The following is a 27,663-nucleotide window of genomic DNA, read 5'->3' on the forward strand; positions in this document are numbered from 1 at the left end:
AGGAAGCTGACAGATGAGCCCGTGTTGTGGGAAGCAGAGGAATTTACAGCACACGCCTTTCATCTCCATTGGTGGGCTTATTGTACTGAGGACACTAGCCTGGGGAGTCACAACAATAAAACAGGAAGTGTGGAGCTGATACATCTAAACTGCCTTCCCTCCCCTCACCTAATCACCTCTCACATCTTAACAGTATTTAGTCACCCAAAATAGTGTTTTTTTAAGTGACACAATTTGTTCGTAGATACAAACAACATAAAAATATGATAATGTTTCATAAAAGCAGAGAGGAAGAAGAAAAAAAAAACGATAAGAGTCAGTGTTTTTTTTTCCCCCATTTATTTTGTTAGTTGAGTTCCTATAAAGGGTGAAGGAAATGATGGTCACAAAAGGTTTTTCTTTTCTTTTTTTCCACAAAGTTTTCTGAAGTCACAGTGTTTTAGTCAACAACAAAACCAGAAACTCTTCAAATCTTTACATAAAGAAGGAAAGGCAATGAGTCTAAACAAGGTGGACAACCGTAGCCACACCTTTCCTTCATTATTTCCAACAGCAATATGAACATTTCAAAGCCTGCTCCACCCATACTCCTCCCACAAAAAAACAAAATCTCAGAAACAAATAGATATAATTATATATTTATATTTATAATATATTTACTCTTTAAAAATATAACTTCAGTCTAGTGACTAACATCTGTACAAACTACAAAAATAAAAATTTAATATAAATAATTTATATGGCATGACATACATTTGAAACAAAACCCCTATGCAGGACCCCCATCCCCTACCCTTGTCTCCTGTCTGCCCAAGCCACTCCTGTCCTTAAGCTGTACATGTGCTTTAGATTGCTTATTTTGCGTTGTCTTCCAGATACAGTAGCTACTTGGTTTGTTTCTGTTAAAACATATTTTGTTAAATAAAGAGATAGAGAGTGAGAGAAGCTGCCACTTACATTAACACTTTTCCCTGCATTTATTCTGGCAGTGACTTGACCAATACTGAATGAGTGAGCTTTTGGCTGAATATTGGACCTAAGAAAGAATTGCATTGCAGACAAAACACTAGGAAGACTAGCACCATAGCTATTTATCTATCCCTACACTGGCCTTATGGGAGAAGCCCAGAGGGCAACTACCAGGTAAACGATTGCGCAGGGCTTTTGCTATGTACAAAGCAGCCAACAAGATGACAAAAACAAGCAAACAAAAATCTCATTTTGCACTCGCACAAAATTCCCTTTCTGAATGATATTTGGGTAAACTACACGTTTGCCTGATATCTCCCAAACTTTTGCTGGGGCATATATAGTGACAAACTGAAGCTTACTCATGTATGGCTAAAATAACCATAGAGGAAAAGCACAAACAAAAGTAATTTAACCACCCCTTCAAGTATAAAAATGTAGCCTGCAAATGAGTATATAACGGAATAATGTAACAGGAAACATTAGACCCATAGTTCTGCTGTTTCTGCACACTGTACTAGACAGAGCATTTCATGCTAACAAGGATGTGTAAAACCATGAGAAGTCATAAAACAGATGATAACATTAAGCTAACAGTCCATATCAATGACAACAGTATAGTGATGCAACAGTTTGACAAATTATTTTTTTGTAAGGTTAAAAGTTAAGAAGGCACAATGGTTGCTGGCAGTAAAATAAATAAAGGAAAAAACCTGGAAATTTCAACTGAGAAAAACTGTTATCTATATAGGTTTTGATTTTGTACAGTGCAATCAAATATAAGTCAACATCTTTGAACAAAACAGATAAGCTTCCTATTGGCTGCAGTTTAAGAACATGTTAATATAAAGTTAAATCTTGGCTTATGTTGGGGAAAGGGGTACTGCATATTTTCAAGACACGTCATATTAAATTTGAAGAGTAGCAGCAAAAAAAAAAAAAAAAAAAGGAACACTGACCTTGCATTTCAATAACCAATATCATTTCACTTATTTTTACATATAGCACATTTTATAATCTATACATCTGACATTTACACAAGAGAATACACAAGTTATACAGCACATTTTAAAATAGTTTCCCTCTTTTTAGTATTAAAATATATATATATTTATAAATGTCTAAGAAGACCTTTTTAATAATTTTAAAATAAATCCTCTTGTCTGTGTGAGGTCTATGTACAGTTCAAAGAGATAAAAGACACTGGGCTGGGGTTGGGAACTTCCCAAAACAGCCAGAGATTCCAGACAAAGGGATGTGGGGGCTGGGAGCAGTCTAGCAATCTTTGGCTGCTTGAATCCATGCACCACCTGTAACACATGCAAAAGATAGAACATGGTTACGATCAGTACAGACAGCTGTCTGCTTTTTCATAATATCACATCAAAAATACACAAATCAATTGCAATGTTAGGCTATAAGAAGGTTAAAGCCTTTACCTAGTGTCTGGTTAGCTTGATGCTGGCTTTTTTCTGTGGATTCCAGATCTTGAAGTTCCAAAGAGTCCCTCTTATAATGTGTAGCTTTCCCATATGTTTGAGAAGTCCTCTTAGAGTCGTCTAAAGAGTCTGACTCGTTATTCTCAAAACCCTCGTGCATGTAACCCTGGTACGACCCCGGCAAACTGGGGTGCACTGCCACTGTCACAGAGGCTGTTGCTGTAACCATGGTAATGGCATTGTTAGGGCGCTGCAATGCCCCAGGGCTGTGGGCTGGGGCTGTAGTCCTGTTTTGATGCTGCCCTCTCCCTGGTTGTGGCCCTGGGCCACACTGAGTAGTCCTACGAGGACAGTGGGTCCTGTCGCTAGGTAAATGTTGTCTCCTCTGCCCTTGGTACTCATGTTTGTTGTCCCACCGTGTGATCTGTGAACTGACCGAGTTGACAGCATTCTGCTTAGACTCACTGTTCTGTCCTTTAGAGCTGCTTTCATTAAAAGGTTTCACCACCTTGGAGACAAGAACAAGCACAAGCACATTACAAAAGTGTTCAATGGCAGCTACATCGTAAGCAGTTTGGTTCCTAATGTTTTCTGTCAGGTCGACTTACTGTGAGCTTAGGGAAGCTGGGGTTCTTGCTGGCTTCTAGCAGAATATGAGAGGTTGGAGGTTGAGCTGGTGGTGTGATGTATGTGCTCCTGTCACAGTACTTGTACTCCTCCTCGCAGATGCCAGAGGTTGTCGTAGTTTCAGAATAGTATTCTGAGTCAGAGGTCTCAGAGAATGCCTGACGGGGTCCCTTGGGGATGTGCCCAGCGTAGTACCCATGATGGTTCATAGGAGGAGGCATGGGCTCAGGAGAGGGACTTTGCAAATGATTACCATTGTTAGCGGGTATGACCTCAGCTGGGGGGCCCATGAGCGAAAGCAATACCGGAAGTAGCACCAAACCGTTCAGGATCCCCAACAATGTCAGTATGGCCAACACTGCGAAGAAGTATCTGCAAAAGAGAACACAAATGAAGAGAATATTAAAGCTAAAGCAGCCACCAAACATCCACAGCATGTTCAAACAAGATATGAGACAATGTGGTCATCATCCAGGAGAGGAAGGTTGTATCCAAGAGTTCTTGTAGGATGCTGCTTCCCTTCTTATCCATCGTTCCCCCCCCCCCCCCCTACATTTCCTCTCCCTGCTTCCTCTGTCCTGGCGACCTGACAAAGCTGGATAGAAATTCCTGGGTTCCATCTTTGTAGTTAGTGCTCGCTCTTTCTCCCTCTGGGAGCCCTCATCTATCACCACTGCCCTGCCACTTCCTGAGGAGATGTGTTTACATTAGTGAGCAGATTCTACGTGTCAGAAACACTCACCCCTCTCCATTGCTTTTCCCCCTCTGCTTCCCTCCCTCTGGCCTAAAAGCTGCCACTGCTGTTAATGTAATTTTCTCCTCAGCAACTTAATACCCTCTCTTATTAAGATCCTATTTCACCCTGGCCAGGGCACGCCACCTTTGTGTTTACACTGGGAAGGCCAGGCCAGACCTTTGCTTTCTAACTTTTTCTTCCTGTTGCTCTCTCCCTCCTCCTGGCCCTCAACAGCCATGTTGGTTAAAGAGATGATCATGCAACACTAGCATGGAGATCTGCTAAAAAGTATTTATTTCACGTGTGCAATAAACCGTACTGTGCAAATCCTGTAAAACTGACCCTAGAGTCCATCAACAACAGTTCCCGCAGTCAACAAGTATTCTGTGTTCTGACAAACATTTCTCTTATTAGTCCAAACCGTTCTGAGTAACACTAATACTAAGACTAGTTATTTTCTCAGTGGAGGTGACTAATGCAGGAACCTTAATCCAGTGCTGAAGACAAGCAGGAAACACCACCCTTCACCTCCAAAGCCAAGAACATGGAGGTCTGGTTGGCACAGGCGCTAGCGGGTCTGTTGGAGCAGTGTGAAGTGGTGGAGTTGCTTAAGGCTGAAAACGTATGTTTGAACGAAGGGGCCTAGGGAGAGGGTGGTGAATGAGGTTTCCCAGTCTTTAGCTCCTGAGTGAGTGTTAGATGTTAGCAGTAGAGGCTAAAGATATAAGGCTAAGAAGAGCACTGGTAGTGTTGCTCTGTATACTGGCTTGCGTGTTAACATGTAGGGCTCACTAATAAACTGCAGGGCTGTGAGGGTGTCTGCTCCTCTGTGCTTCAGCTCAGAGCATTGAGGGAGGGCTCTGATTCACCACAAGAAAGACAGTGCATGAGAAAATTAGAGAGCACTTCAGTTAAATGGTTACACTAAAAAGAGACAATTCAGCTGTTTTAGCTGTGGTTCAGACTTCTGGAGGTAAGAAAAAGAGGAACAGAATCTGGAAAAAAGTCTGGAATGTTCTTTTAACCTCCCACCCTCTGACCATTTTTGCTTCTGTCGCATCTACAAGAACCTTGGGTTTAAGAAAGAAAGGCAGAGGGGGAAAAGTTCATCTTTGGCATATCTGCTTGGAGCATTCCAGACGTACAGTGGAAACTGCTGTCCACTGACCCGTCTCCTCCAATGAGGCCATGTGTTTACTTTGGCTGTCTGAGAACCGTCAAACAAATGAATCAAAAAACCCTGTTAAAAAGATTACAGGTCTGACGGTCATCGCACCACTGAACCTCCATTTTGGATCTATTTTGGTTTTGTCTCTATCGTGGCTCCCTAAGGAACTGAGACCTATACTGTATCACAGAACCTCTAGTTTTAAAAGACTATAATTACCTATTTTCAGTCATTATGCACAGTCAGGGAGAGGTAATATTTAAATTGACCTCTAAAACCCAAATTTCCAAGGTGGCCTGTCGGGGTCTGTGCATAAAACACAGAACTAACGGAGACTCTGGTCAGAATTATATGCCACATTTAGACCAGAGATTGAGCTATGCTATGGGTTTCACAGACGGAGACAAGCAAGACTGCTTTCATTCCCTCCACTCCTTCCTCCCAATTCTCTCATGTCTGTGTCATTAACATGATAGATGAATCAGACAGCTTGAGTGTGAACCATTTTCTTTTTCAGTCATCTCTCTCTACGGTGATGGCTGAATGCAGTTAGAAGAATCACATAGTTTGAGTGACACTGATAGGAGTTTGAGAAAGGCACAATCATCCTTTCAACACAGTTTGTAATGTTCAGTGAAAACATGAATGCTGTTTAAGAATGGAAAAGATCAGACAAAGCAGCCAACCATCTCTGGCTGCACTTATGTCCACCTTTTGTTAGTTAAAAGCGCTCATTCTGTCTGACAGCCCTGTATACATGGAAAGATTGGAAAAGGGGTGCATGTTTATTTTAATAAGTCAACATTCCGAAAGTGGAGCATGATTTATTTAAGGAGTAAAAAAAAAAGACCAAGAAAAAAAGGGGAAAAAAGACTAAACCATCCATGGGCCCCGCCTGGGTTAGACCTCCAGAGTAGACCTAGTGTTAGGAATTCTGTTGTTTATATAAACTGTAATCTTTTCCATTCCAAGTCAGGGGTTGGAAAGGGTGGCTCGTTCTAAGAGGGGCCGCTGAGCTTGTTCTCCTGTTTATTCAGTGTCCCATAGCCAGGAGATGTTTACAGCAATGTATTTATGCTACTCCCCAGCTAGAGGGCCAGAGCTCTCTCTCTCTTTCTCTCTACATCTAAACAGGACCTCCCACTGTGAATGCCCTAGCACTGGCACACTGCTTGCACCAAATGGCTTGCTCCAATCCCCAACCCCCAATCTTTTTTTCCAGTTTTACCACTTTCTTAAAGCAATCTGCTCTAACACCCCTCTGCAGTTACCTGGATACCCAAACCTCTTCCTCATATCCAAGTTACTCTTTGGTGCTTGAAAACAAATGATCAAGAGACAATTTTTATTTTCAACATGCAGCTATGTTGTGCTGGATCCTCTAACTAAGTAATTTTTATGTCATGGGTCTGTTTTAGGCGGCTCTCAAGGTTGTGGTTAGCTTTCAGCAGAGCCCAAATTCAGTTGAAAAAAAATACCATTTGACTTTTTTCTTCCTGTGAAGCAGGCATTAAACCAGGCGGAAAAACTGCCCAAATGCTAGAGGGAGTTCACAACCAAATGATTGGGCAGTTGACCTCCTCCCCACAATCAGGGTGCAAGTGTGTGCATGTTGAGTCACCGCACAGTGGGTTGTATATTTACATGTTTACAAGCAGCTGCTGCACTCCCTTGATGTTTCCTCCATTTGTTGTGCATTCAAGCAGCTCAAAAATGTTTGTAAGAGTGCTGTGGTGGTCTAAGGGGAGTTAGAGACTGACAACACCAGGTGATGGGGAGCCAAACGTTACCACCTGTACCCTAGAGCCACATGGACAACTGTCTCCCTACCTAAGGCCTGCCACCATTTTTAAAGGCAGCATATGGGCTGACCTCAGAGACCTGTCTGGAGAAGTGTCAATCACTCACCTCATGATGAAGTCAAACTCTGAGCCAGCAAGCATGAGCACTCCCAGCAGAGTGGATATGGCGCCGTCAATCACAGGAGCGAACATATGCTCCATAGCCACGGCTGAACGAGTGTTCCTGTCCCCAATGGCAGTCAGAAAACCCTGCAACAGAAAATAGAGAGAATGAAAATGCTCTATTTGATTTCACTAGCAGAAATATAAATACTGATGAATTACTATGAAAGATGGTCTTACCAGTGCAATGTGCACAGTAAACTCCACTCCAATACCAACAGAGGCTATAAGGATGACCACAGGAATGGCACTCAGCTTGATACCAATTAGGCCCATGATACCAAAAAGTTCCACTGTCATCATGGCCAAAATAAAAACCTGAGGAATAGAAGAAAAGACTAGAATGTTAGCAGCTACACCACTAGGAACTTTGTGCATGGAAATAGCTCTACATTAATCACAATGCAGAAATGGGCCTCACTGGGCCAATATACTCTACATTTCACTGTCATCTGCCCCAAGTATCAGATTACCTAATGGCCATGTCCTGGCCACTCCCCATGTTATCTGAGTGACACTATATGATAAAAGAGCATAAGAGTCCTTAGTGATTTCCTACTCACGAGAAACTGTTTTTATATAATAAATAGGGCACTTAGTCTTTGCCCTGAAAACCTTTGATGTTGGCAGGGGTCCCAATTTGGTCATGCTTAAATTGGAGATGGTAAAATGCATTTTACTGTGGCTCCATATAGGCTGTGAAACTAAAGACGACAGAGTCGATTTTGAGTTTAAAAAGTGCACTAAAGAACTTGCATTATAATTTAACTAAATACCATAGGCATTTACACTCAAATGAGTTTGACATATTACAGCTAAACCAGAAATACATGTCAACCAAGGCCAATGGCTACTTATAGTTTTCTTGCTGCTTCATGTTGATCTGAGGTCCTCACCAGTCTGTGTGAAACACCTCCTAGCCCCTAAACTAACCCACCCACCCACTACCCCCACTACATCCAGTCCCTGATGGATGGGTTTAGCAGGCCAAGGTCGTGACTGGGCAGATCCGTCCTGTCCCCAAATTTCTGGACAAAGGCAGTCGGAGGTAAAAGCCTTCAGGAGAGCTGTGCATTTCTTCTTTAGAAAGTCTTGCTGCACCCATTTGAATGACAAAAGAGACGAGGGGGAGAGTACGTATGTGTGTGACTGTGTGTTTATATATGTGTTTATGCAAGCAGCACCCTCTAGACAACCCGCCAAGACCCTCCCCAGAAAACTGCCCTGGTGGCAAAGTTATTGAGCTGTGTTGAGGGGATCAGGGGGAGCCAGAGAAATAAGAGAATAGAAGAAAAGGCTAGAAAAGAAGGGAGTTAGAAATGGATTAGGGTGAGAGGAAGGCAAACTTACAATGACGCCTGCGGTCCAGGGGTTGAGCAGAAGGATGGCGCACACCAGGAAGGTGCAGGCAAGCACTACGCTGATAGACAGCAAGAACCAGTGGCGCAGACCAATGTACTGTTCCCAAAATAAAAAGGGGTAGCCGTTGGGATAGTTCTGGATTCCCTGCCGCATGAACTCCTCGCAGATTGTGCGCACACTCTCAATGGCTTCAATGAAGTCTGAGGCTTGTCTGAGGCCATTTAGGTAGAAAGGAAACTGAGCAAATTCTAGAGGCTCTGCCGCAGGGACTGAAAGAGAAGAGAGGTAATGCTCTTAGACACAAACACATGCTACTTCTAAAACATATATCCATAAATATGACTTTTAAAGGTGGTCATAAATATGACCACCTGTCTAATGTCATTGTCTGGGTTTACTTACTGCGAAGGTTCTCCCCAGTGGTGTCGTACTTATCATGGATCCACTCCCGAGGATGGGGGTAAAAGTTGGCTTGGGAGGCAGCATAGCCCAGTGGATCATTACTGACCCATACTGTCAGGTAGATGTAAAAAACCTCTGGTGGAATGAGACCATCCTCATCCACTAGGCGACGGGATGTAAGCTTTAAAAGAAATGAAATGTGAAAATGTAAGTTTTGGGATAGACTGCAAAGTTTTGAAGCAGTTTTTAAACTGAATGCACCAATAGTAGACCACACACCTGGCTGTAGTTGAAAGGGTCTTTCTTAGAGCCAGTTTGTATAAGAAGCTTGTAGGCCAGTGCTCCATCTTCTGTGCCATTGCGATAGCTGTCAGAGGTGATCCTGCCAGCTTCCCAATCAGCATCAAATGTAGCCTGAAGACCTACATGGATAATGAACAAATATACCAACTGTGAGAAAGACGTTCAAACCTTCCTACTTTTATATTCACAACTCAGTAAGCTATAGCAGAAGATTGTTAAAATCACTCCTCCCTTAGATATGGGGTAAAAAACTTGGGTCAGATTTAATGCCAATCCACACACACAAACAGGCGTATAAACCAAAAGCCCCCCTCCCCTTGCTGGGTTCTCAATCTTTCTGCCTGGTGCTGAATAAATGTGTGTGGGCTGAATAAACTAACCAGAGAAAGCCTTTCGTGCTCTCCAAATTACAAAGTCTGGCAACAGCTGAAAAACAGTTTCCACAACCATTCTGTAATTACAGAGATCTCCTCACAAGAAAAGGAAATAGCAATGGAGAGAAATAGAGAGTCTTTCAACTAACTCCAGTTTCCACAGCCTTTCAAAATAAATAGCTTCTTTTCAATTCGTTGGGTTTTAACTATTGTGGATTCACCTCACTCACTGTTAAGCTCTCAATACAAACTAATGTGAGCAGAGGGGTCACAAACAGTCTGAGATAACCCCTGACCCTCCCATAATCCTCTCTATGCCCAGGTTGGAGGAACACAAAAGCAGATGACAGAAATGAACTTTCACTGAACTCTTTCTCTCACCTTCAGAGATAAGAGCATTTCGCACACAATGAATGAACAAAACTAAAAATGCTACTTTATGTGGCATCTTTCACCATAGCTATGCAAATTTATTTACTAATATTTTGTAGATTCTGATATATCCTAATCTATGACTAAAACAAAAGTGCATGACAAGTTATGAACTAAAATACTTTAGGGTATAGGGTTGAGCATTTTGATAAACAGTCATAGTAGTCAACCAGTAGCCTCAGCAAACACCACTAATGAAAAATAATTCATTGTGAAATGAAGGCTTACCCTTGAGCCAATCCTGGAAGTAGTGCAGCCACATTCTGGGGAGTCTGTGATTGCTGTCTTTAACTACATATTTTACAGAGTTGAAAGCATTGTGAAGTTGTAGAAGCTGTCTTTGAGAACGGGCATAGTCGAAGCCATCCATGGTAACCAGGTACATGTTATAGAAGGAGAAGTATTTAAACTGGGCAGTGATGAAGTCATACTCCTTTGTGTCCCTGGGGACAATATCAGTCAAGTAAAGTCCATCATGAACCATTGTGGTACCATAGAGGCTGAGGCTCAGAAGAGCCACGAAAACAACGACCACTACAGTCTTAGTTTCGGGCTTCAGCAACAGAGGGGCATACTTTTCCCGTGCAAAGTTTGACAGATTCCAGCGAAAGAAGGGAAGAGGCACACACTCTCGTCCCTCTTTGGGCTCCTCCACCTGAGCTAGAAGGTCTCGGGTGGAGCTGGACGTGGTGAACAGCTGGGAGCCATAAGGGTCAGCGGTGGGAGTGGGTGTGGATAGGACCATGGATGGAGGACTGGTGGAGATCTGGGAGGTGGGTGGCAGTATGGTGACAATATGTTGACCAGCTGCATCACACTGGGTGAAGGCCTGCACAGTGGTGGTGATGTGGGTGCTGGTGGTTATAGTGGAGCCAGTGTAGGTCGGGGTGGCCGGAGCATGCTGGTGATTGTCATTAGCGTCAGAGAACTCCTGAGGCTGGATCTGAATCACCCGAGAGGAACAGGGACTGGAGAAAGAAACATCAATAAACATCTTGAGTACCACAGGCTTTGGCATAATAAAATAATCTGAGATTAAGTAAGAGGACAGTGCATATTAGTTACCTGTAGAAACAGCACAGGATGTCCAGTCTTTTGTCTTCCCGCCTCTGCAGGTCCAAGCTCAGAATGGCAGGGAAGATCAGCAGAACCATGGCAAAGTTAAAGACCACCACAATAGCTGCCTGAAATAAAGAGTGAGAGAGAAAGAGAGACTTTAGGATAGAGGCCAAGTCTTTTCGTTCATGAGTTCTACTCTGCCACCCGACTCCACAGCTGCTGTCTGAACTTGAGAAAAAACTCTGCATTCAGGATCCCTCGCTGTTTTAGTGCCTCGGATTGAATCCCAGAAAGTAAAATATGCACCCTAAATCAACCAGCAACCCCCTCCCCCATCACTCCACAAATAGTCAACAATCCAAGGAAAGGGGACTCCCAAGGTCACAGCGAGTCTGAGCAGAACCAACCCCCCAACTCCGCCAACCTTAGACAGACATTACATTCCGTATCATTACAGCACAGACCACCCAGGGTTAGCCTGGGGAGATCAGAGAAGCACAGTCTGATGGCTGGGTGATATACTGATATATTCACTCATCTCATTACCCCTCTCTCTATCTGTATCCCCTCCCAATCTGAAAAACAGGCTATGACATTAGTTGGATGAAGGGGTTTGACCATAAAATAGAGACAAAGAATGTGAGAAAGAGAACAAAGGCCATCCTCACTTTGAATTAACTTTGACTGCTCATTTATTAAAGCCACGTTTCACTGCCCTTTTCAGATGGTAACCACTGCTGCCAGTCTTTACGAATGGGCATCACAGGGCGCAATGGTTTATGACATGAACGCACACACAAAATACACACTCGTACCTGAAGTGAGAAGGCACGGAGAGCAGGAATAGGCACTAGGGCAGCCATGAAGAAAGCAAGCATGTTATTGATGGAGGTGAGAGCCACACTGGTGCCAGTTCTTCTCAGGCAGTCACCTGTCCGCTCCTATGGAGAGAAATGGCAAAAAAAAAAAGAGCTGTGATTTTCAACAACGACAGAAAGTCTAGGCAACACTTTCATCCCCTAGAAGCCATGATCCATCCAGTGTGTTCATGATATACATGCCTTGAATGGGATGTTGGATCTGGTCTCAGTGAAGGAATGAGCCAGCAAGAACATGTCATCAACTCCAATGCCCAGGGCCAAGAATGGCAGCACCTGTGGAGGAACACAGAGCTCTAAATTACAGCCAAGCCCTGAGGGTGAGTGTGAATTTAAGACGTTTAGGTGTGTATTTACCTGTGTGGTGGCGGCATTGAAGGACAGCCCCAACAGTGAGCACAGTCCAAGTCCTGCAGCAACAGATAGAGCGACTAGCAGCACTCCTGCCAGCCCTACAGCACCCTGAGACTTAGCACAGTCCCAGCGGAGCATGGTCACGCATGCGTATGCCAGCTGTGCATAGAGAGACACATGTAAGGGAATAGCTCCACACATATGGAGACACACTCGTCACATTTCCATTAGCCTTAACTAGAGTTTCCACAGTAATGGATGTCTTACCATGAGCAGATAACCACCTGCCACCCTGATTACGCTGACGTCAGAGAAAGACTTCATGATGTCATTAAGAGTGGTGGTAGAGAAGGCGTAAACATTGGAGGAAGAGTTCTGAGGAATGCTCCCATGGACAACCTAGAAACAAAATCACAATTTTAAACATCAATCCAGAGAATGTAACAACATGATTTTCAGTATTTGTATTGGAAACAGCATATGTATGTGTCAAATCAAAGATACCTCTTGTGACTGACTGCGATTTAATAAATTTCAGCATGAGCAAAGTTGCTTAACCTAACATTGTGTTTTGAATGAACTTGTGCACTCATTGCGGAACACAGAACAAATCTTACAGAACAAATGACTTTTTCCCGACAAGCCACACAAACATTAGGATGTGGGCTGTACCCTCATCCACTTCTTATTTTATCCTAATAACACACAAACAAGATAGCACGAGACCCTATGAAGCTTGACAAGCAAGAAATAATGAGCACAGATGCCAGAGGGCAGAGGTCAGATGGATCAGATGAGATCACATGGTCTCTCAGGCTACTCCATCAGCACCATGAATGGCCGACAAACTTAAGGGGAAAGGAATACCCCTGCACTTTGTTTTTACAGTGCCCTATCCCCCCAACCTCCCCTGACTTCGCTTCCCTTTCTCTTGCTCTCTTTCTGAGGCAGTAGACATTATTGAAGGCTCTTCTCTCTCTAATATTCTCTCTCTTTCAGTCAGCATGCTGGGTGTCAGTTATCACAAAAACAGCTTGTTCCTATAACTGAGAGTTTGTCAGTGGCCTCCTAGGAAGACTCCGTTTACTAGGCAGCTGAGGATTGATGGAATTCAGGCAGACATTGCCATCCTCTGGTCTAAAGAAAACAACCCTCTTGCACCAGTTGTGACCTCCTACACTCTTTTTACCTTTCCACCTTAGCCGGGATCCCTTCGTGGTCACTGACCATTTAGACCTCACAAAGTGACCATTTGGGTGTGTTATGAAACAGGAAATTACCTCAACAAACTTCCTCTGCCAAGACTCCAAGATGGCAGTGGCTTTGTCCTCATTCCAGTTGATGTCATGGATCTCATAGTCGTCTTTAAAGTGCTCATAGAGCTGTTTAGGACTCATGAGGAGGAACATGGTTTGAAGAGCCTCCGCACTGTAAGGGGAAATACAGAGGTCTGAGTGAGATCGGAATGTACAAATATGCATGTGCAAATACCATTGTGTAGCAAGGTGAGTGTTAATAGGCAGACACGTTATAATAAAGGCTGGAATGATGCGTGTGGTCCCTCTCGGGCTGCTGTAAATCACTCTAACACTTCCACTGAGATTAGAACAATGCTCAAATGCTGGGCAGAAGGCCAATGTACCGCTCTCTGCGGAGACTTTCATTTATTGCAGATTAAACTCTGCATTGAAAATACACATACACATTTGAGATTAAATTACAGGTGTCAAATACATTTGCTTTTGCTTTTAGTTTACCCGCAGTTTGTTTACTTTGTATCATATGCTATTTTTTTCTGTTCGGTGTGTTTTCATTTTCCTCCGCTCTGCATTTCAGATCTGTCCATAGGTTATGTGGCTGTCCATCATGTTTAATTGGTCTTTCCTATACTGGGGTCAGAGGTGGAAACTGATCCCTCTTCATGTAAGGAATTCCTTGGATGTGTGAGGTTATTAGGAGTCAGAACGATTCCTCCCTCTCTCTCCACCTCTGTCTCTTTCTGATTTTCTTTCTCACTTTCTCTCTTGTCAGGGCCTCCTAAGAGAGGCCCACCCACATACCCCCTCCTCATGCCTCTCCTTCTTTCTTTCCCCCTTTCTCACCTCTGCAAGGCATTCTGGGAGTCCTTTACTCTTTCACCCAGGATCAACTCCTCCTGCCAGTGCATGAACTTCTTGGAGAAACCATGGCAACCGCCCTGAAGTTCAGCAGCAATGTCGGGAACCTAAATAAAACAGACCGCACATTTAAAATCTACAGACTCATATTAATAAGACATTGTCATTTGCATTACAACGCTGTGCCCACCTGCCATGGGTCCTTATTAGGGGCACTGTAAGGGCAGTCTGTGTCGTTGGGATCCAAGCATGGGCGGTTCATATAGGCATGGCCAACCTGAGCCTTATCCAGCATCTCTCGAAAGCCCTCTAAAGATGTAAACTGGCTCAACTCTTCCATTAGCTTGAGGGGGTCCAGATTCATCCACTGAATGTCAGGCATGCCCCTACAACAATCGACAACAAAATTGAGACACATTTTAATTAAGTAAGCAGACTAAATCAATACTACAACTTTTTCAAAAGATAGCATGCTTTTTCCAAGCAAACCCCTTTCCCCTTCCCTGCTGCTGCTTCTCCGAGCCTGCTGGCACCAGTCCCTCCCTGGTGGTGGTGGACTACAGATGCAGCATAAAGTAGCGTTTATTATCCTGTTACACGGAGGGGCATAATGTGCCGGCGGTCTACAGGCTGCTGTCTCTTAACTTTGTGCATCGAGTCATAACGATTACCTCTGCCTCTAAAACATCTTGATAAGGATGAAGGCGGGCAGTGAGAATGCTGGGAAGGGCTGTGCCGACTGTCTTGAATGCTGCTTTGAGCTCAGTGTTCTCAACCCCTCAGTCTGCAGGTTTTAATCTATCTTCTCTCAGTCGGTGGGTATTGAGAGAGTGGACTGTTGTCTATTGATGTGCCAAGGACTAATTTTCTAGGTGTAGTAAAGTTACAGTTGGACATTCTAATTTGGGAGGTTGGTTCTGGGAAACACTAATAACCAGAAGATTGCAAATTTTAACAATATTGCATTATCAAGGCCTTAATCTATTATACATCACAAGAAAAAGAAACAACCCTCTCAGTCAACACCTATGTGGCTAAAAAAATGCCTCAGTCAGAACCCAGAGTGATACCCACTGAGTGAGAGAGGGGCCTTTCACTGTGATGAGAATTTGTGGGTAAAGAAGAATAAAAGTGAATAGTGTCCTAACTCCAGGCCCAATCTCACTCTAATAACTCATGAAGAGCAGCTTCAAATAAAGCTGGTCCTCTCCCATTCCCACATACCAAGCGCCTTTGCTCCTGCTTGCAAAGAGAGTCTCCTTTATCTCCTATTTTTTGCTTGAGTGAACCGGCCTGGGCCCTTTTGTTTTTCCATAGATTGCTGCTCTTTGTTCCCTCAAGTTTTTTTCTCCCTCACTCACTCTCTCCCTCCCTTTCTCTCTCGATCTCTCTCTCTCTCTCTCTCTCTCTCTCTCTCTCTCTCTCTCTCTCTCTCTCGCTCTTTTCCCTTTAGAAAAAAAAAACAGCTGAACTGAAGCGGAAGCCTGAGAGGACATTAGCCTCAGTGGCTAACTCAAGCCCTCTTCATACATGGCCAAATAGAGAAATGAAGACAATAAATAATATTTTTAAAGGCCACTCATCCTTCTCTGAAAATCCGGGTATTAGTGAACTTAGGCTGACGAATAAGGGAAAAAAGTCAATGTAAACTGACAGAATCAGTCTCAGCCAATTGAAACTTCTTTTCTTTTCTTTTTTTTGGTCCAGCATGTAATGGAATACAATTATTGGTTTTCTTTTAACAAAATATTAAAGAGATGTTTTGGGTGGAAGTGTAAACTACAATGTCCAACATCCACAGTTAATTTCTCCCACTTTTTCCTCCCTCTTTTTCTCTTAGGGCCCACGACTTGAATAATGCCCATTTTATTTGTTGGACAACTTACAGCTCCAAGCCTGGGCGATTACCATGAGAATGCACAGTGTTACCCAGTGCTGACAAAGCCGGGCCCCCTCCAGGGCCCCCTCACTGATGGACACTCACTCGTAAACTGAAAGAATGCTTACCATTGTCTGACCCAAAAGCTCCCCTGCCCCCCCACCCTTCCCTCCTACCCACCCAGTAGCAGTCATCTCCCTCCCTCCCTCTCTCTCCCCTTTCCATAAGGGCTTCTTCAGGCTGGGGGGAATGGGTGGTGGGACAGGGGTGCAGGATCAGAGATTGTCCTGTAAAGCCCCCTCACCACACTGATGACAACTCAAGCCCCAGTGACGACGGAACCAGGCTTCAGCTTATCAACAGACTAAATAGAGCTTTTGCTAGGGGCTTGATGTTAGAGTTTGTCACACCCAGCGCCGTTTTGGTTGAAGGTAAAGCCCAATTGTTATCGGAGCATGTGTTATATTGGCAAAGGGGGGGCCACAAATGTTTCAGAACTACAGTTCAGGCACAGTCCCTTGTTCCATGGTTCTGATCTCTTGAGCTTAGATATATTAATAATAGTCTAGTTAAGCTATACATGACTTAATTAGAGTCATTATATATTAATTAAGAATAAGCAGAATGCTTACGGTAAGTAGGCAGAGCCTCCCTGCAACTTGGATCCTTCCCAAAAGCAGTCCAAAGGAGTCACGATCATACAGGGGAAAAGCTTGTCAATCATCTGGGAAAAATAGCATATAATCTTTGGTAAGGCAGATTTCATGGCACAGAAAAAATATCAAGTTAATTTAAATAAGCACTATAATAGCTGTCTGAAGCACTAAGCAAAAAAGAAATACAATGATTACGGAGAAAGTCAAATAACACATAACAAAAACATGCTCACCCTCTCAATCATGACATTTTCAATAATTGGGACTCCAGATTTGAAGCAAATTTTATTAAGATCCCAAGATCTGTGGGAAGAAATCATACAACCGCATATTAAAAGATTGGCCCTCATGTTTGTAAGTGTTTGCAATTCCCTGTAATCCTTCTGGGGGTTGTACTCACTTTCCATAAAGGGACACTTGAACTTTGCTGGCTGACAAAGCAGCCTCCAGGTGGAGCAGCAAAGCCTCCTGGGTAAGAATATTAGTTCCTTCCTGTTTGGGTGTCTGTATGAGCATCTGTGAGGTGAATACTGACTCCTCTCCCTGCTTCTCTTTTGTGTAGCGTAGCTCCTTACTCACTCGACTGCCAGCTGTAACAGAGAGACAACATGGTTTGTTATTTTCAAACATTCAGAAAGGAGACACCTTTGCAGTCATGATGTTTTTATTCTTTTTGACTGTAGGGATAAAAACAAGCCAGAGGAACAATATAGTTCTATGTTAATGATCACACTACAACAATTGTTTCAACAAAGAAACAACCATGATCCTCAGTGAGAGGTTAATGTCATAATTAAACCCAAATTAAACTGAAATTAAACACGCTACAGTTCTCATTCCCCTGTGTACTCTCCAACTAACCCCAGAAAACAGATGTGGGTCTCTAGCACACTAAAGAGTGAAAGTACTCCTTAAGACATGGCCACAATTTCACACAAGGCTAACAAACCAGCTTTTGCACAAAACCCCTCATAAATTCTCCAATGTGGTTGTCTAAAAAATGACAGAACCTCTTTCGCAGGCTAATCTTGCCACAACTGGTTTAACTAATGGCTGACTCTACACTGCTTAGGACGGACTGTGGTTCCTGATAGGAAGGTCTGTCAAGATTTTAGGTCTTTCTTGATCTACAGGTCACAATGCCTGGATCCAAGATGTGAGCAGTAAATGGAAAGAGGGAGCAAGGCAGAAGAGTACAGGCAGAAATGCTGTTTGTGTGGTATGTTTAGTCGGAATGAAAAGCATCAAAGAGTGCAGAGGAGACTCCAGAGTCCAGCCTCCTAATTAACGGAGGCAGTGGTAAAAAGAGGACGCGGGGTATCTGTGGCCATGCCAAATACACATGAAACGCACCGGCCCAGATCAGAGCCTGCCCGTCTGCCCCTCCGCTTCCCAATACATGATGACAAGCCTGCAGTGCCTGGCTGAGCCCACCAAGCCACTTTTTCTCCCCGGCACATCTCGCTGCCTGCCTCGGTTAATTGAGAGATGGAGTGGAAGAGAAAGAGACATAGAGAAACAGAAGAAAATGGAAAGAGAGAGAGACAGAGAGAGTGGTACTGTTGTTGTCAGGGTAGCCCGCAGCTTTGTAAGTGGCTTAGAATTGAACAGAAACAAAGAATTGCACCACAAATATAAATTCCATGTGATTTGCCCTGAAGCTTACAACTTTAAGCATGCAAACATTCAACCTCCTGGTTCCATTCATGCAGCTATCTGACTTGCAGGTTACATAAACACATTACTTCAAAAAATGTGGCGGCCTAAATCTGAAGGCCGTGTCCATTTGCAAACGCAAACACACATTTGTGTCGATATACGGACAGCATGTTCATATTTAATGCATTCAGGCATCTGCAGGAATTGAGCTCCAATCCTTGGGCCTGTAATTACAGGGGCTCCTGAAGTAAATTATAGCTATTTGTGTCTGGTTCCTCCCATCTGGACCACCCAGCTAGAGGCCCGAGTGGGCCCCGCCGCTCAGTCACCGCTCCACTCAGCCACCCTCCAGATGGGAGCTTTGCTCTGTTCTCTCGGCTCACTGCTGCTGTACACTTAAAGAGACAGGCATGCAAATACTTTCACAGCCAGAAACACGCCGCAGGAGAGTGGAAAAAGAACTGTGATGCACAAGAGTGATCTGGGATGTACATTTAAGATTTGAACAGCTAGAACTGTCAAACACAGACGCCTAGAGGGATTTTAAAGTATTAATCTTTGCTTTGAGTTGCTGGGACTGGAACAGGGGTCCATGGTTATGAAAGCTTTTATGTAAATCGGAAAAAAAAAAGTCAATAGACGCCAAAGTGAGGGCAGCATAAAGGTGTTGTGTGATATCGATCAGCAATACTCCCATAGAGAGCTTACTGTCTCCCAAGCAGAGCCCCTCCTTCCTTTGTTACTTTCATTTTTCACAGCCTTGGGGGTGACATCACCATCACAGGCCAATTATCTATGAGGAGGGTCTGACCAATGTTCCCCAACATAGCCGGAAAGGAAACCAATGTCTCACAGATTAGATAGTTATGCAGCGGATCCTGTAAATACTCTCTAGCACATAAAATGGTAAAAGCTGAAGCTAATCTACAGTCTGCCTGGGACACAATGGTGGCAAGCTTCAGCAAGCTTGTCTCAAGGTCCCACCCAGGAGCGAACCAGCAAAATGAGCTGGTGTGAGGGGGTTCCCTCCCAGTGGGCAGTATGGAAAGTGACATGTAATTAACTATGGAGAAGAAGCCCCTTGCTCCCCGGTGTCACCCTGCCAGTGGACCCTGTCAGCTCCAATCTCACTCATGTCCACCCTGGCTCGGCCTATCCAGTGCTCTGCAACATATCACCCACAACTGCTTGCTAACATTGACCTAAAATAAAGTTACGGTTAACATACTGATGCAAGAAAATGTGGTTTGACTGAGAAAGGTGAAGAACAAAAATCGCTTATTAAAACATAAAAAACAAAGATCATGTTAAAATTAACTTAATTTAAAGATTATGCAAAAATATGCCTTTACTGTCTACGATTTGAGCATTTGAATATGGCGCAGTAGCAATAGGCAGCAAGGTTTGAAACCCACTGCTTTCTCCATTAGGACAGGCCACCTTCAAAGTGTTGTGGGCCAGATTAGAGGGATTAAGAGGCTTCTGAAAGGACTCATGCTGTTCTGGAGGAAGTCCCACAAGGAAGACTGCTGAAAGAGACATTTTTACCTGTTTTCACCACCCAAGTAAACCCAAGAGCACAGATACACAGTCGGGTGCCAGTGCGTGCCCACGCACACACTCTCCCATACACAAATTCATTCTCTCTTTCTGTTTTCCCCTTTTCTCCCACACACATTAGTATATGAAACCACCAAGAACAAAACAAGCCGGTCCAGCTCTTTCGCCTTGGTCCTGTCAAGCCCCCATAATGTCCATTCCAAGCCCTTTGTTTGATTTTTTCTTCCTCTTCTTTCCAGACACATTATATAGACAAGAAGGATAGATTTGGCTCAAGTGCAAATCTTTTTAAACATTTCAGCTTCACTGCAACTCTTAATCACAAGGAGTCTCAATGGCTTGACCATGACTGAGAGAACCACCCCATTTCGCCCGAATACAGTGGCAGATGGAGACTGGTCCACCTCTGCCTCTATGAGTGCTTACTCAAGACCACCAAGAGACTCAATGCAGGTCTTTGTCAACCTAATTTTCAGTCACATTCAGTTGTTTCCCAACAAACAGAAAAAAAAAATTAAGAGAGAAACTCACTACAAAAGCAGCTGGACCTTGTTTTTTTTCCCAGCAGATAAAACAATGCAAAAGAGAGGGAGGAAGAGCTGGCTTCATAGCTTATCTATGTGTGTGAAATTCATAAGCACACATGCATGTCCTCTTGTGCATCTCTCTGGCATAACTTTTGGCCTTGAGGATAAAACGAAACACACATAATGCACTGTAACTCTCCAGATGGCAGGTAAAAATATTAAAAACAAATCAAGATGGCTAAAACTATGCTTGAGCTAGCACCTATTCAGACCTGATACTTCTGTCAGCACTGACATAAATTTCCACCGGTTCTGGCATTTAGGTCCTGGCCATTTCCATATGTATAGCCTTCCCTGTACTAATTATGCTAATCAGCCCTAGTGTTGGCTGCTGTGAAAAATACCCACATTAGGCACTCCACTGGCTGCTAATGCAGCTTAATGTGTGGTTGAAACATACATTCATCCCATGGTGAAAGGCAAAATTTTTCCACGTTGCTGGTTTCATTCAAACTGGAAATGAATTTATTGAGCCTAGAAACCATTTCTTTTCCACCACGTACCAAGAAAATGTTTTTTTTTACCCTAACCAAAAGGACAAAGTGTTGAGGAGGACAAAAAGGAGACTTCTTTCCCAAAAAGTGACCAGTTTCTTTTTTCTTTTTTTTAGCATGGATCAAAGAGAATGATCCTCATTGGACTGAATGTAAGAAATACTGTCTGAATCAGGCAGCTAGAGGGGCAGCTTCTTGGGGGTCTGGACCCCCTCCTGCCTCGGCTGGTGTTGTTCTAGTAACATTAGCTGAAGAATATAAACAGAAAGGTGTACCCTAGAACTTCTGCCATGGAGAGAGACCTCGATTTGCCTCTCTACCCTAGATATGAAATGTGTTCTTTAGCTGCACTGACATCCTCTGGAACCTCTGGAACTGCGGTGGTTAAAAAACAAGTGAAATGCCAAACGAACTGATTGGGTTGAGAGAATAAAAAACCCTGGCAGAGTGAGTGAAGCCTTAACTGGCAACGCTCTGATTTGGGGTAGAAAGTTGCTAAACTCTGAGAAGGGATGCATTCAGTTCTTATGGCTGTTCTTGAGTAATGGGGGCTGGAAGGCTAGCCTGTGTGGGGTGGGGGTGGAAACGGGGGGGCTGAAGTAAACATTTTCAACTGACCCAGGTTGACTCTGGCCTTGTTTGTACTTTCTACTGGTGAGGTCTAAGTCTCAGCGGTTAGAGTTTATTTATGTAGCTGGGGTACTGTGGCTTGCCATTCACCTCCAATAATGCTTCATAGAGCTTTCTTTCTCTTGAATCCAGCACCAGGACTGGAAGACTGTGTATTTTCTAATGAATTATTGCATTTACCTCGCATTTCTTCTTTGTTTAGATAACTGCTCTTAACACTGAACGGTCCACATGTGTCTGCGTAAATCCTGGGCTTGTGCTGGTTCCATCCGTCTACATGCATGTGGACAAGGTCATTCATGCAATGTGTATATGTTCTTTATTCCTCTCTTCTGATGCCTGGTGGCTTCATAAAACTCAAGCGGGCCTGCTACCCAGATATCCCTGCACACATTCGAGTAATGTTTGTACAGCTTGTCTATGTGTACACGTCTGTCAGGCACACCGAAATCGTGTCAAAACGGATGAGAAAAATTAAGTTACGACTGTGTATGAGTACATAAACATGTCCGTCTGTTTGAAAAAGTTTGCCGTTTGTTTAGCCCGACACACATTTTTGCAATGACCGTTAAATGCCAACAATCCTTTTGGGAGGCCAGCATTACTCAAGCATATAATCACATATCAAAGTCTGCTTTTTTCGCCCCACACCGATGGGCAACTTGTCACTAACAAAGCTTTCCTCATCCTTTTACTCTATCAAATATTAAAATCCACACAATTAAAACAAGATGTAGTACTTCTCGGTTTGGTGTCAGAAACCAGATGAAATAACTAGAGCTCCTTTGAAAACACAACTTTCTCAATCTTTTCTCCCCCTCTCTTATTCTCCAAACAAATTCCCCTCTGCAATCCGACACTCCACATAAGAAGCAAACATGAAATCCAGAGTAATTTAAGGGTGTAGATTGTAGAATGTTTCTTCTCTCACCAGCCCCCAAACCGTCACCCTACATTTCATTTTATCACCTCTTTCTCCCGCCTCACACAGCAAACGAAATCACACTTTCCCAAGAATCAACCAATGATTTAAAGGGAAAACTCAACCAAAAATGACTTTATGACTTGCATTGTTAACTGGAACACAAAATAAGATATTCTGAAGAACGTCTCAACTGTCTTTCATTGAATCTACAAAAAACAACAGAACATTCTTCAAAATATTGAAGAAACAAAGTCATAGATTTGGAACAACACAAAGGGAAATGATGACAGAATTCTCTCATCTCCTTTAAGACTTCAACTATACTAAAACAACAAATCATCATTCTTGGTTTAGAATGCCATAACTTGGTCACACATAGAGATAATAATCTTAATAAACCATACAAAAATTTATTAACAGCCTGATATATTTTAGGTTGGATAAATATCTCAACATTCTGACTTCTTCAAATCGCTCATACTTTAAAAAAAAAAAGTTTTTTTATGGACAAAACAGTAGTCTTAACAGGATGTCTAAACCTGATTACTACATTTAAGACATCTAAACACAAGGTTGCTGCTTTTTGCACATCATTTAATGGAAGGCGGAAGCAATTACGGGTGGTCCGGGTGGTCCCTGAGGACATGGACACTTGGTGGCCTGTCTGTCATTTGGGTGGGGGCTAGAGCAGAGGTGAAAGAGGGACAGTCACCGCCTCAGGGGTAAGTAATGAGGAGGCATATGCTCCAAAATGCACAGCTGGGCAAGTGTGAGATCTGCTTTACTATTCCTTATAGCTCTCACACACACACAAAAGATTTGAATTTTTGTGACAAAAAGGTTGCAACATTTAAAATGTAACTGATCTATCCTTTCAAATCTTTGAAATGGAGCAATGCCTTTGCCAAATTCATTTTGAGATAAAATGTTTTGGCTTGGAAAGTCACCCTCTTGATATATGCAACTATTTAGCAATCGCTAACAGCACCAGAGACCCTTTTAAATTCAATTCCCAATCACAAGACCTATTATAAAACTCTTTTGTTTGTCCCTGTGACTTTTTATGTGGATGTGTGCAGAAGTGAATGTGTGTGCCTGTGTGTGAGAACTAACCTCTCCTTGTTACCATACCACTTACTCCCCATTCAGCCCAGAGCAGCTTTGTCAATGGGCTATTGGGGGAAACAACACAGGCAGAAACTTTAGAAACACAGGCACTGCCTCTTAAAGGCACAGCGTTCCTTTTCAGCACTTTGGCGTTTCACTCCAGGAGCCCCATGCTTTATGCCTGCTTTACATTAAAACACAAATTTCACTGCCAACATCTGACAACTCCCTCTGCTTTAAACTCCATCTAATGTTCCCACCAGAGAGCATTAGTTCATATATCAAGGCATTTACAGTTCTGCATATTTCAAAAGTGATTATAAACTTGTTTGCCTTCTGACTTGCTGAAAGCCATATTTTTTTGACTATGATGTTGTAAAAAATAAAAAAGCATATATCGTTATATATATTAAACGTCCCACCATTTTTTATATAAGCAAACCAATGCTTATGTTTTATTTTCAAGTAAAAGTACAAAATAACGACTTCCCTTGTGCGTGTGCATGAGCGTGTGCATGTTGTGTGTGCGAGTGTGAAACAGGTGGGTAAACTTCAGCTGTATTCACTTTTTTTTTTTTTTGGTAAAGGGGGGTGCCTTTATTGTTGAATGGAATCCAAGAATAGTGAAGGACCACACAGCGAGCGTGAGGGGGAGGGTCAGCACCTCAAAGATGGCTAACGATTCACACACAGCCCATCTGTGCAGGGGATCAGCAGTGTGGCGAAAGCCTAGGGGGCTTAGAAGGAATTTGGCAGTGTGAAAACCAAATAAAGCTGCCTGAAAATGCACAGATAAGTGAGGTGCACGGAAAGGACGTCAAACGGGAAAGGGGAGAAAAAGCAAAACATCAAGCGCAGCACCCACCGCAAACAATATAGCCTGATGGGGAGAGAACAAGAGAAGGCTTGCATGCACTAGGAAAAAGAATGCTACGTGTGCGTGACAGGAGATATGGAATTCCAGAGGCCACGGTCTATGTCCGCTCAAAGATCCCAAGACTTCATATCAGAAGCCCACACAAGGTCTGTGTCGATATCGCCTGACAACTGCACCACAATCACATTTTCAATCAGTTAAGCTTAGTTAAGCTAAGCAAAGACAGTCAAATTGTTTGGGAGAGAGATCAAAATTTAAGGACTATTTAAAACGGTGTCTGTTCAGACCCTATGCGAAGTCACAAGCATACAGCTCACAAATAACTTGTTCCAGGAGATCACCACACCGATCAGCCCCAAAAACCCACCCACACAGCGAAACATGAAAGCATGGACTCACCTTCCACCCATAGTTTCTCAATGTCCGTTTCAATGGCAGCGACCCGCAAACCAACAGACAGGGCTCCGAACACAAGCAGTCCAATGAAAAGGACTTTTCCACAGTGTCGCTGGATGTGACAGCCCAGAGAAAAGAGAAAAGCCTGGAACCTCGCCCGAATCCACAGTGGTGCTTTCTGTCCCACAGCTTTCCCCTGAGACACAAGAGAGGAACACTTATTCACATGTACAGTGATGCTATTTTAGATCAGTTGTAACACACGGTGCCCTGCTAGGATAGTGAACCGTCCTGACAACACACAAATCAATATTTAGAAGAGAGGTTACATTGGTTTTTTTTTTTTAAAGACATTTCTAAATGAGACGCTCTATTTGTTGTCAAGTAGAGAATGTAAAAGATGTTTGACTACAAAAACTCAAATAAAAAAACAATATGTTAAAATTCAGGGTTACACTTTATTTACAGTGTAATTATACATTTAAGTACTGAGGAATATTAAGTAACTTCATGTACTTACTATTAGGGTTTGGTTTGGTTTAGGGTTAGTTGCATGTAACTGTGCATAATTTACTGCTAGTAACTACATGTAATATTTGTAACAATGACACTGCAAAATAAAGTGTTACCAAATTCAGTTTGAATACCAGTGTGACAATATCAGAACTGTTTTCTCATTAATCCACCCTAACCTGTAGTAAACACTAAAATCTCACCAATTTCATGTGCTACTATATAACATGGCAACTGCCATGAGTTGGAGAACTTCACTGGCCTGTAAAACTGTTTTTGTTATATATCTGTTTCTAACTTGTTGCAGTAATTTCTGTCAATTTTATCTGTCACAATTAAATTAAAAACTTCTAAAAAGTTGCTTAATGTATTAAAGAACTTTCTCCAAGGCCTGAGGTTTCTCATCTGGTCTGGATTCAGTGCTCATCTTTTTGCTAAGAAAGATGGCTAACTTTATAATATTTAACAATATATCATATAACATATTAAAGCTTCTTAAAAGGTAGAATGCTGGATCATATAACCTCAACTTAAAGCTGTCAAACATGCGTTTCTATAAAGCATAACTGCTTCAAAATACTTGGTTCATCTGTTATAACAAAGCAAGTAAGCATTTTCTTGCAGGCTATTAAATAGTCAAACATTTAATATTGCGTTTAAAAAGCGTGAATCCAGGCTTTGCAACAACCTCACAAGTGTCCTGTAACTGGCAGTCCTGCCTGCAGTATAACTGGACATGTTTTGGTTTCACTCATGGAAGTTTTGACACATAGCCAAGCGTTCATGCGCTTCACTGATGCTTTGTCAGATCAAACTTAATCAGTGAATTCCTCAGCAGGACGCGCGCATTGTCAAACAAACACGCTATATTGTATCTAGACCAACCGGACTGAACACTGAGGCAGCATTAGAGACGAGTTAAACGTGAAAACGACTAAAAACGCGGGGATAGAAGAGCTAAATGAATGGAGACTAGGCTCTCATTCATAGAAGTCGCTGTCCACATTCACACTTTCATATTTAGCGTCGTTTACTCTCCCTCAAAAACACTTTCCACCAAACTAGGTTCTGAGGTGTAAATGTTGCCTGTTAATCATTTCCTTCTCACTAGCTTGAAAAAGACACTTCCAAAACAACGCTAAAGAAAGTCATTAACAGTTCCCTGGCTCCCTGAAATGCGAAAATGTTATCACGGACACGAAGAACAACAACACCGTGGTGTATTTGTGTGTCTATATTCCACCGGGAAAGCGTTTGTCACCTTAGAAATCTGTTTTAACGCAAAAGCGGCGTGGCAGTAACTGGGTCTTCGGAGGAGATCTGAGTTCACAGGCGGCGGAGAGCGTGTGTAACTTGGGGGTAAATCTCCAAAAACACCACCGGCCGGTCCCGGGTCTCTGGGATCCGAGGCCATAGTCCAAACGGGAGGCAGAAGAAGCGCTGAAGAAAGTTAAAGGCAAACGCGCTGCGTTAGGCAGAGGCGATAATAGTAATAATCCAAGATTCGCGACACGCGCATCCACCGGGTACAACTTTAAGAAATATTCTCTAGTCTTTCCTTGAGCCAAAGTCTTCCAACTCCATCCCAACATTATGTGCGCGAATCCGTATAGATCCTTCGGTCTTCATTCGTCCAGCTATAGCGCGTAACTCGTTTTAAAGCACAAGAAAGTCGCGAGCGGATTCCGCCAGTCTACCTCTGATCCTGTTGCAGTAACATTTGGAGAGGTAGCCCCTTTGCAAACCCTGAAAAGGGTGGTTTGATGGAAAAGTGCTCTGGTTCTCATTGGCCGAGGAAGAGGCAAATTACTTTGCAAACATCTCCTATTATTAGCTGCTAAGCAACAGCTCACCAAAGTGGAGAGAGAGGGAGACCACCCAGGCAGGCAGCCCCTCACATCAGCGCCGGGAGGGGGAAGTGCTAGAGGAGCTCTTTCACTGCACTGCTGCTCCGCTCTGCACATTCCCAATAGCCTCAGCTCGTATTTTAACACGCTATCACACAGGCCATCTATTGATACTACAGCCACACATTTCTTTTATGCTGACAGTCGGATGCAGAGGGAGACTTTACAAATTAATCTGCTCTGGCCTCATTTATGCTTTCAAAAAGCAAGAAAATAATATAAACAAGTTAATAAAATAGTGTTATTTATAATCAAATAAAATACAACAATAAATATACCATCATAAAGA

General features: G+C 43.0%; 1 protein-coding gene across 1 annotated transcript; it reads right to left on the bottom strand.

Moving 5' to 3' along the window:
* Positions 1-27,397, bottom strand: ptch2 (patched 2). The gene is made up of 22 exons (XM_048162722.1): positions 26,729-27,397; positions 24,958-25,150; positions 17,120-17,309; positions 16,953-17,022; positions 16,696-16,787; positions 14,375-14,570; positions 14,170-14,291; positions 13,348-13,495; positions 12,335-12,466; positions 12,071-12,226; positions 11,897-11,989; positions 11,651-11,776; positions 10,842-10,960; positions 10,005-10,744; positions 8,947-9,089; positions 8,668-8,848; positions 8,254-8,534; positions 7,084-7,221; positions 6,848-6,990; positions 3,017-3,407; positions 2,409-2,916; positions 1-2,279 (listed from the first exon to the last, which is right to left on the bottom strand). Exons 1-22 carry the CDS (start codon positions 26,879-26,881, stop codon positions 2,245-2,247), a joined length of 4,350 nt encoding a protein of 1,449 aa, XP_048018679.1. The 5' UTR covers positions 26,882-27,397; the 3' UTR covers positions 1-2,244.
* Between the last annotated feature and the right edge of the window lie 266 nt (positions 27,398-27,663).

Source organism: Megalobrama amblycephala, linkage group LG17, assembly GCF_018812025.1.
Source record: "Megalobrama amblycephala isolate DHTTF-2021 linkage group LG17, ASM1881202v1, whole genome shotgun sequence".
Lineage (NCBI taxonomy): Eukaryota > Metazoa > Chordata > Actinopteri > Cypriniformes > Xenocyprididae > Megalobrama > Megalobrama amblycephala.

Coding starts and splice junctions, on each gene's coding strand:
- ptch2 (XM_048162722.1), bottom strand. CDS start 26,881: ATGGCCTCGGATCCCAGAGACCCGGGACCGGCCGGTGGTGTTTTTGGA. Junction 17,310..24,957: donor TGAGAAACTATGGGTGGAAG/GTGAGTCCATGC, acceptor TCTCTGTTACAG/CTGGCAGTCGAGTGAGTAAG. Junction 13,496..14,169: donor TCCCAGAATGCCTTGCAGAG/GTGAGAAAGGGG, acceptor TTCCCCTTACAG/TGCGGAGGCTCTTCAAACCA.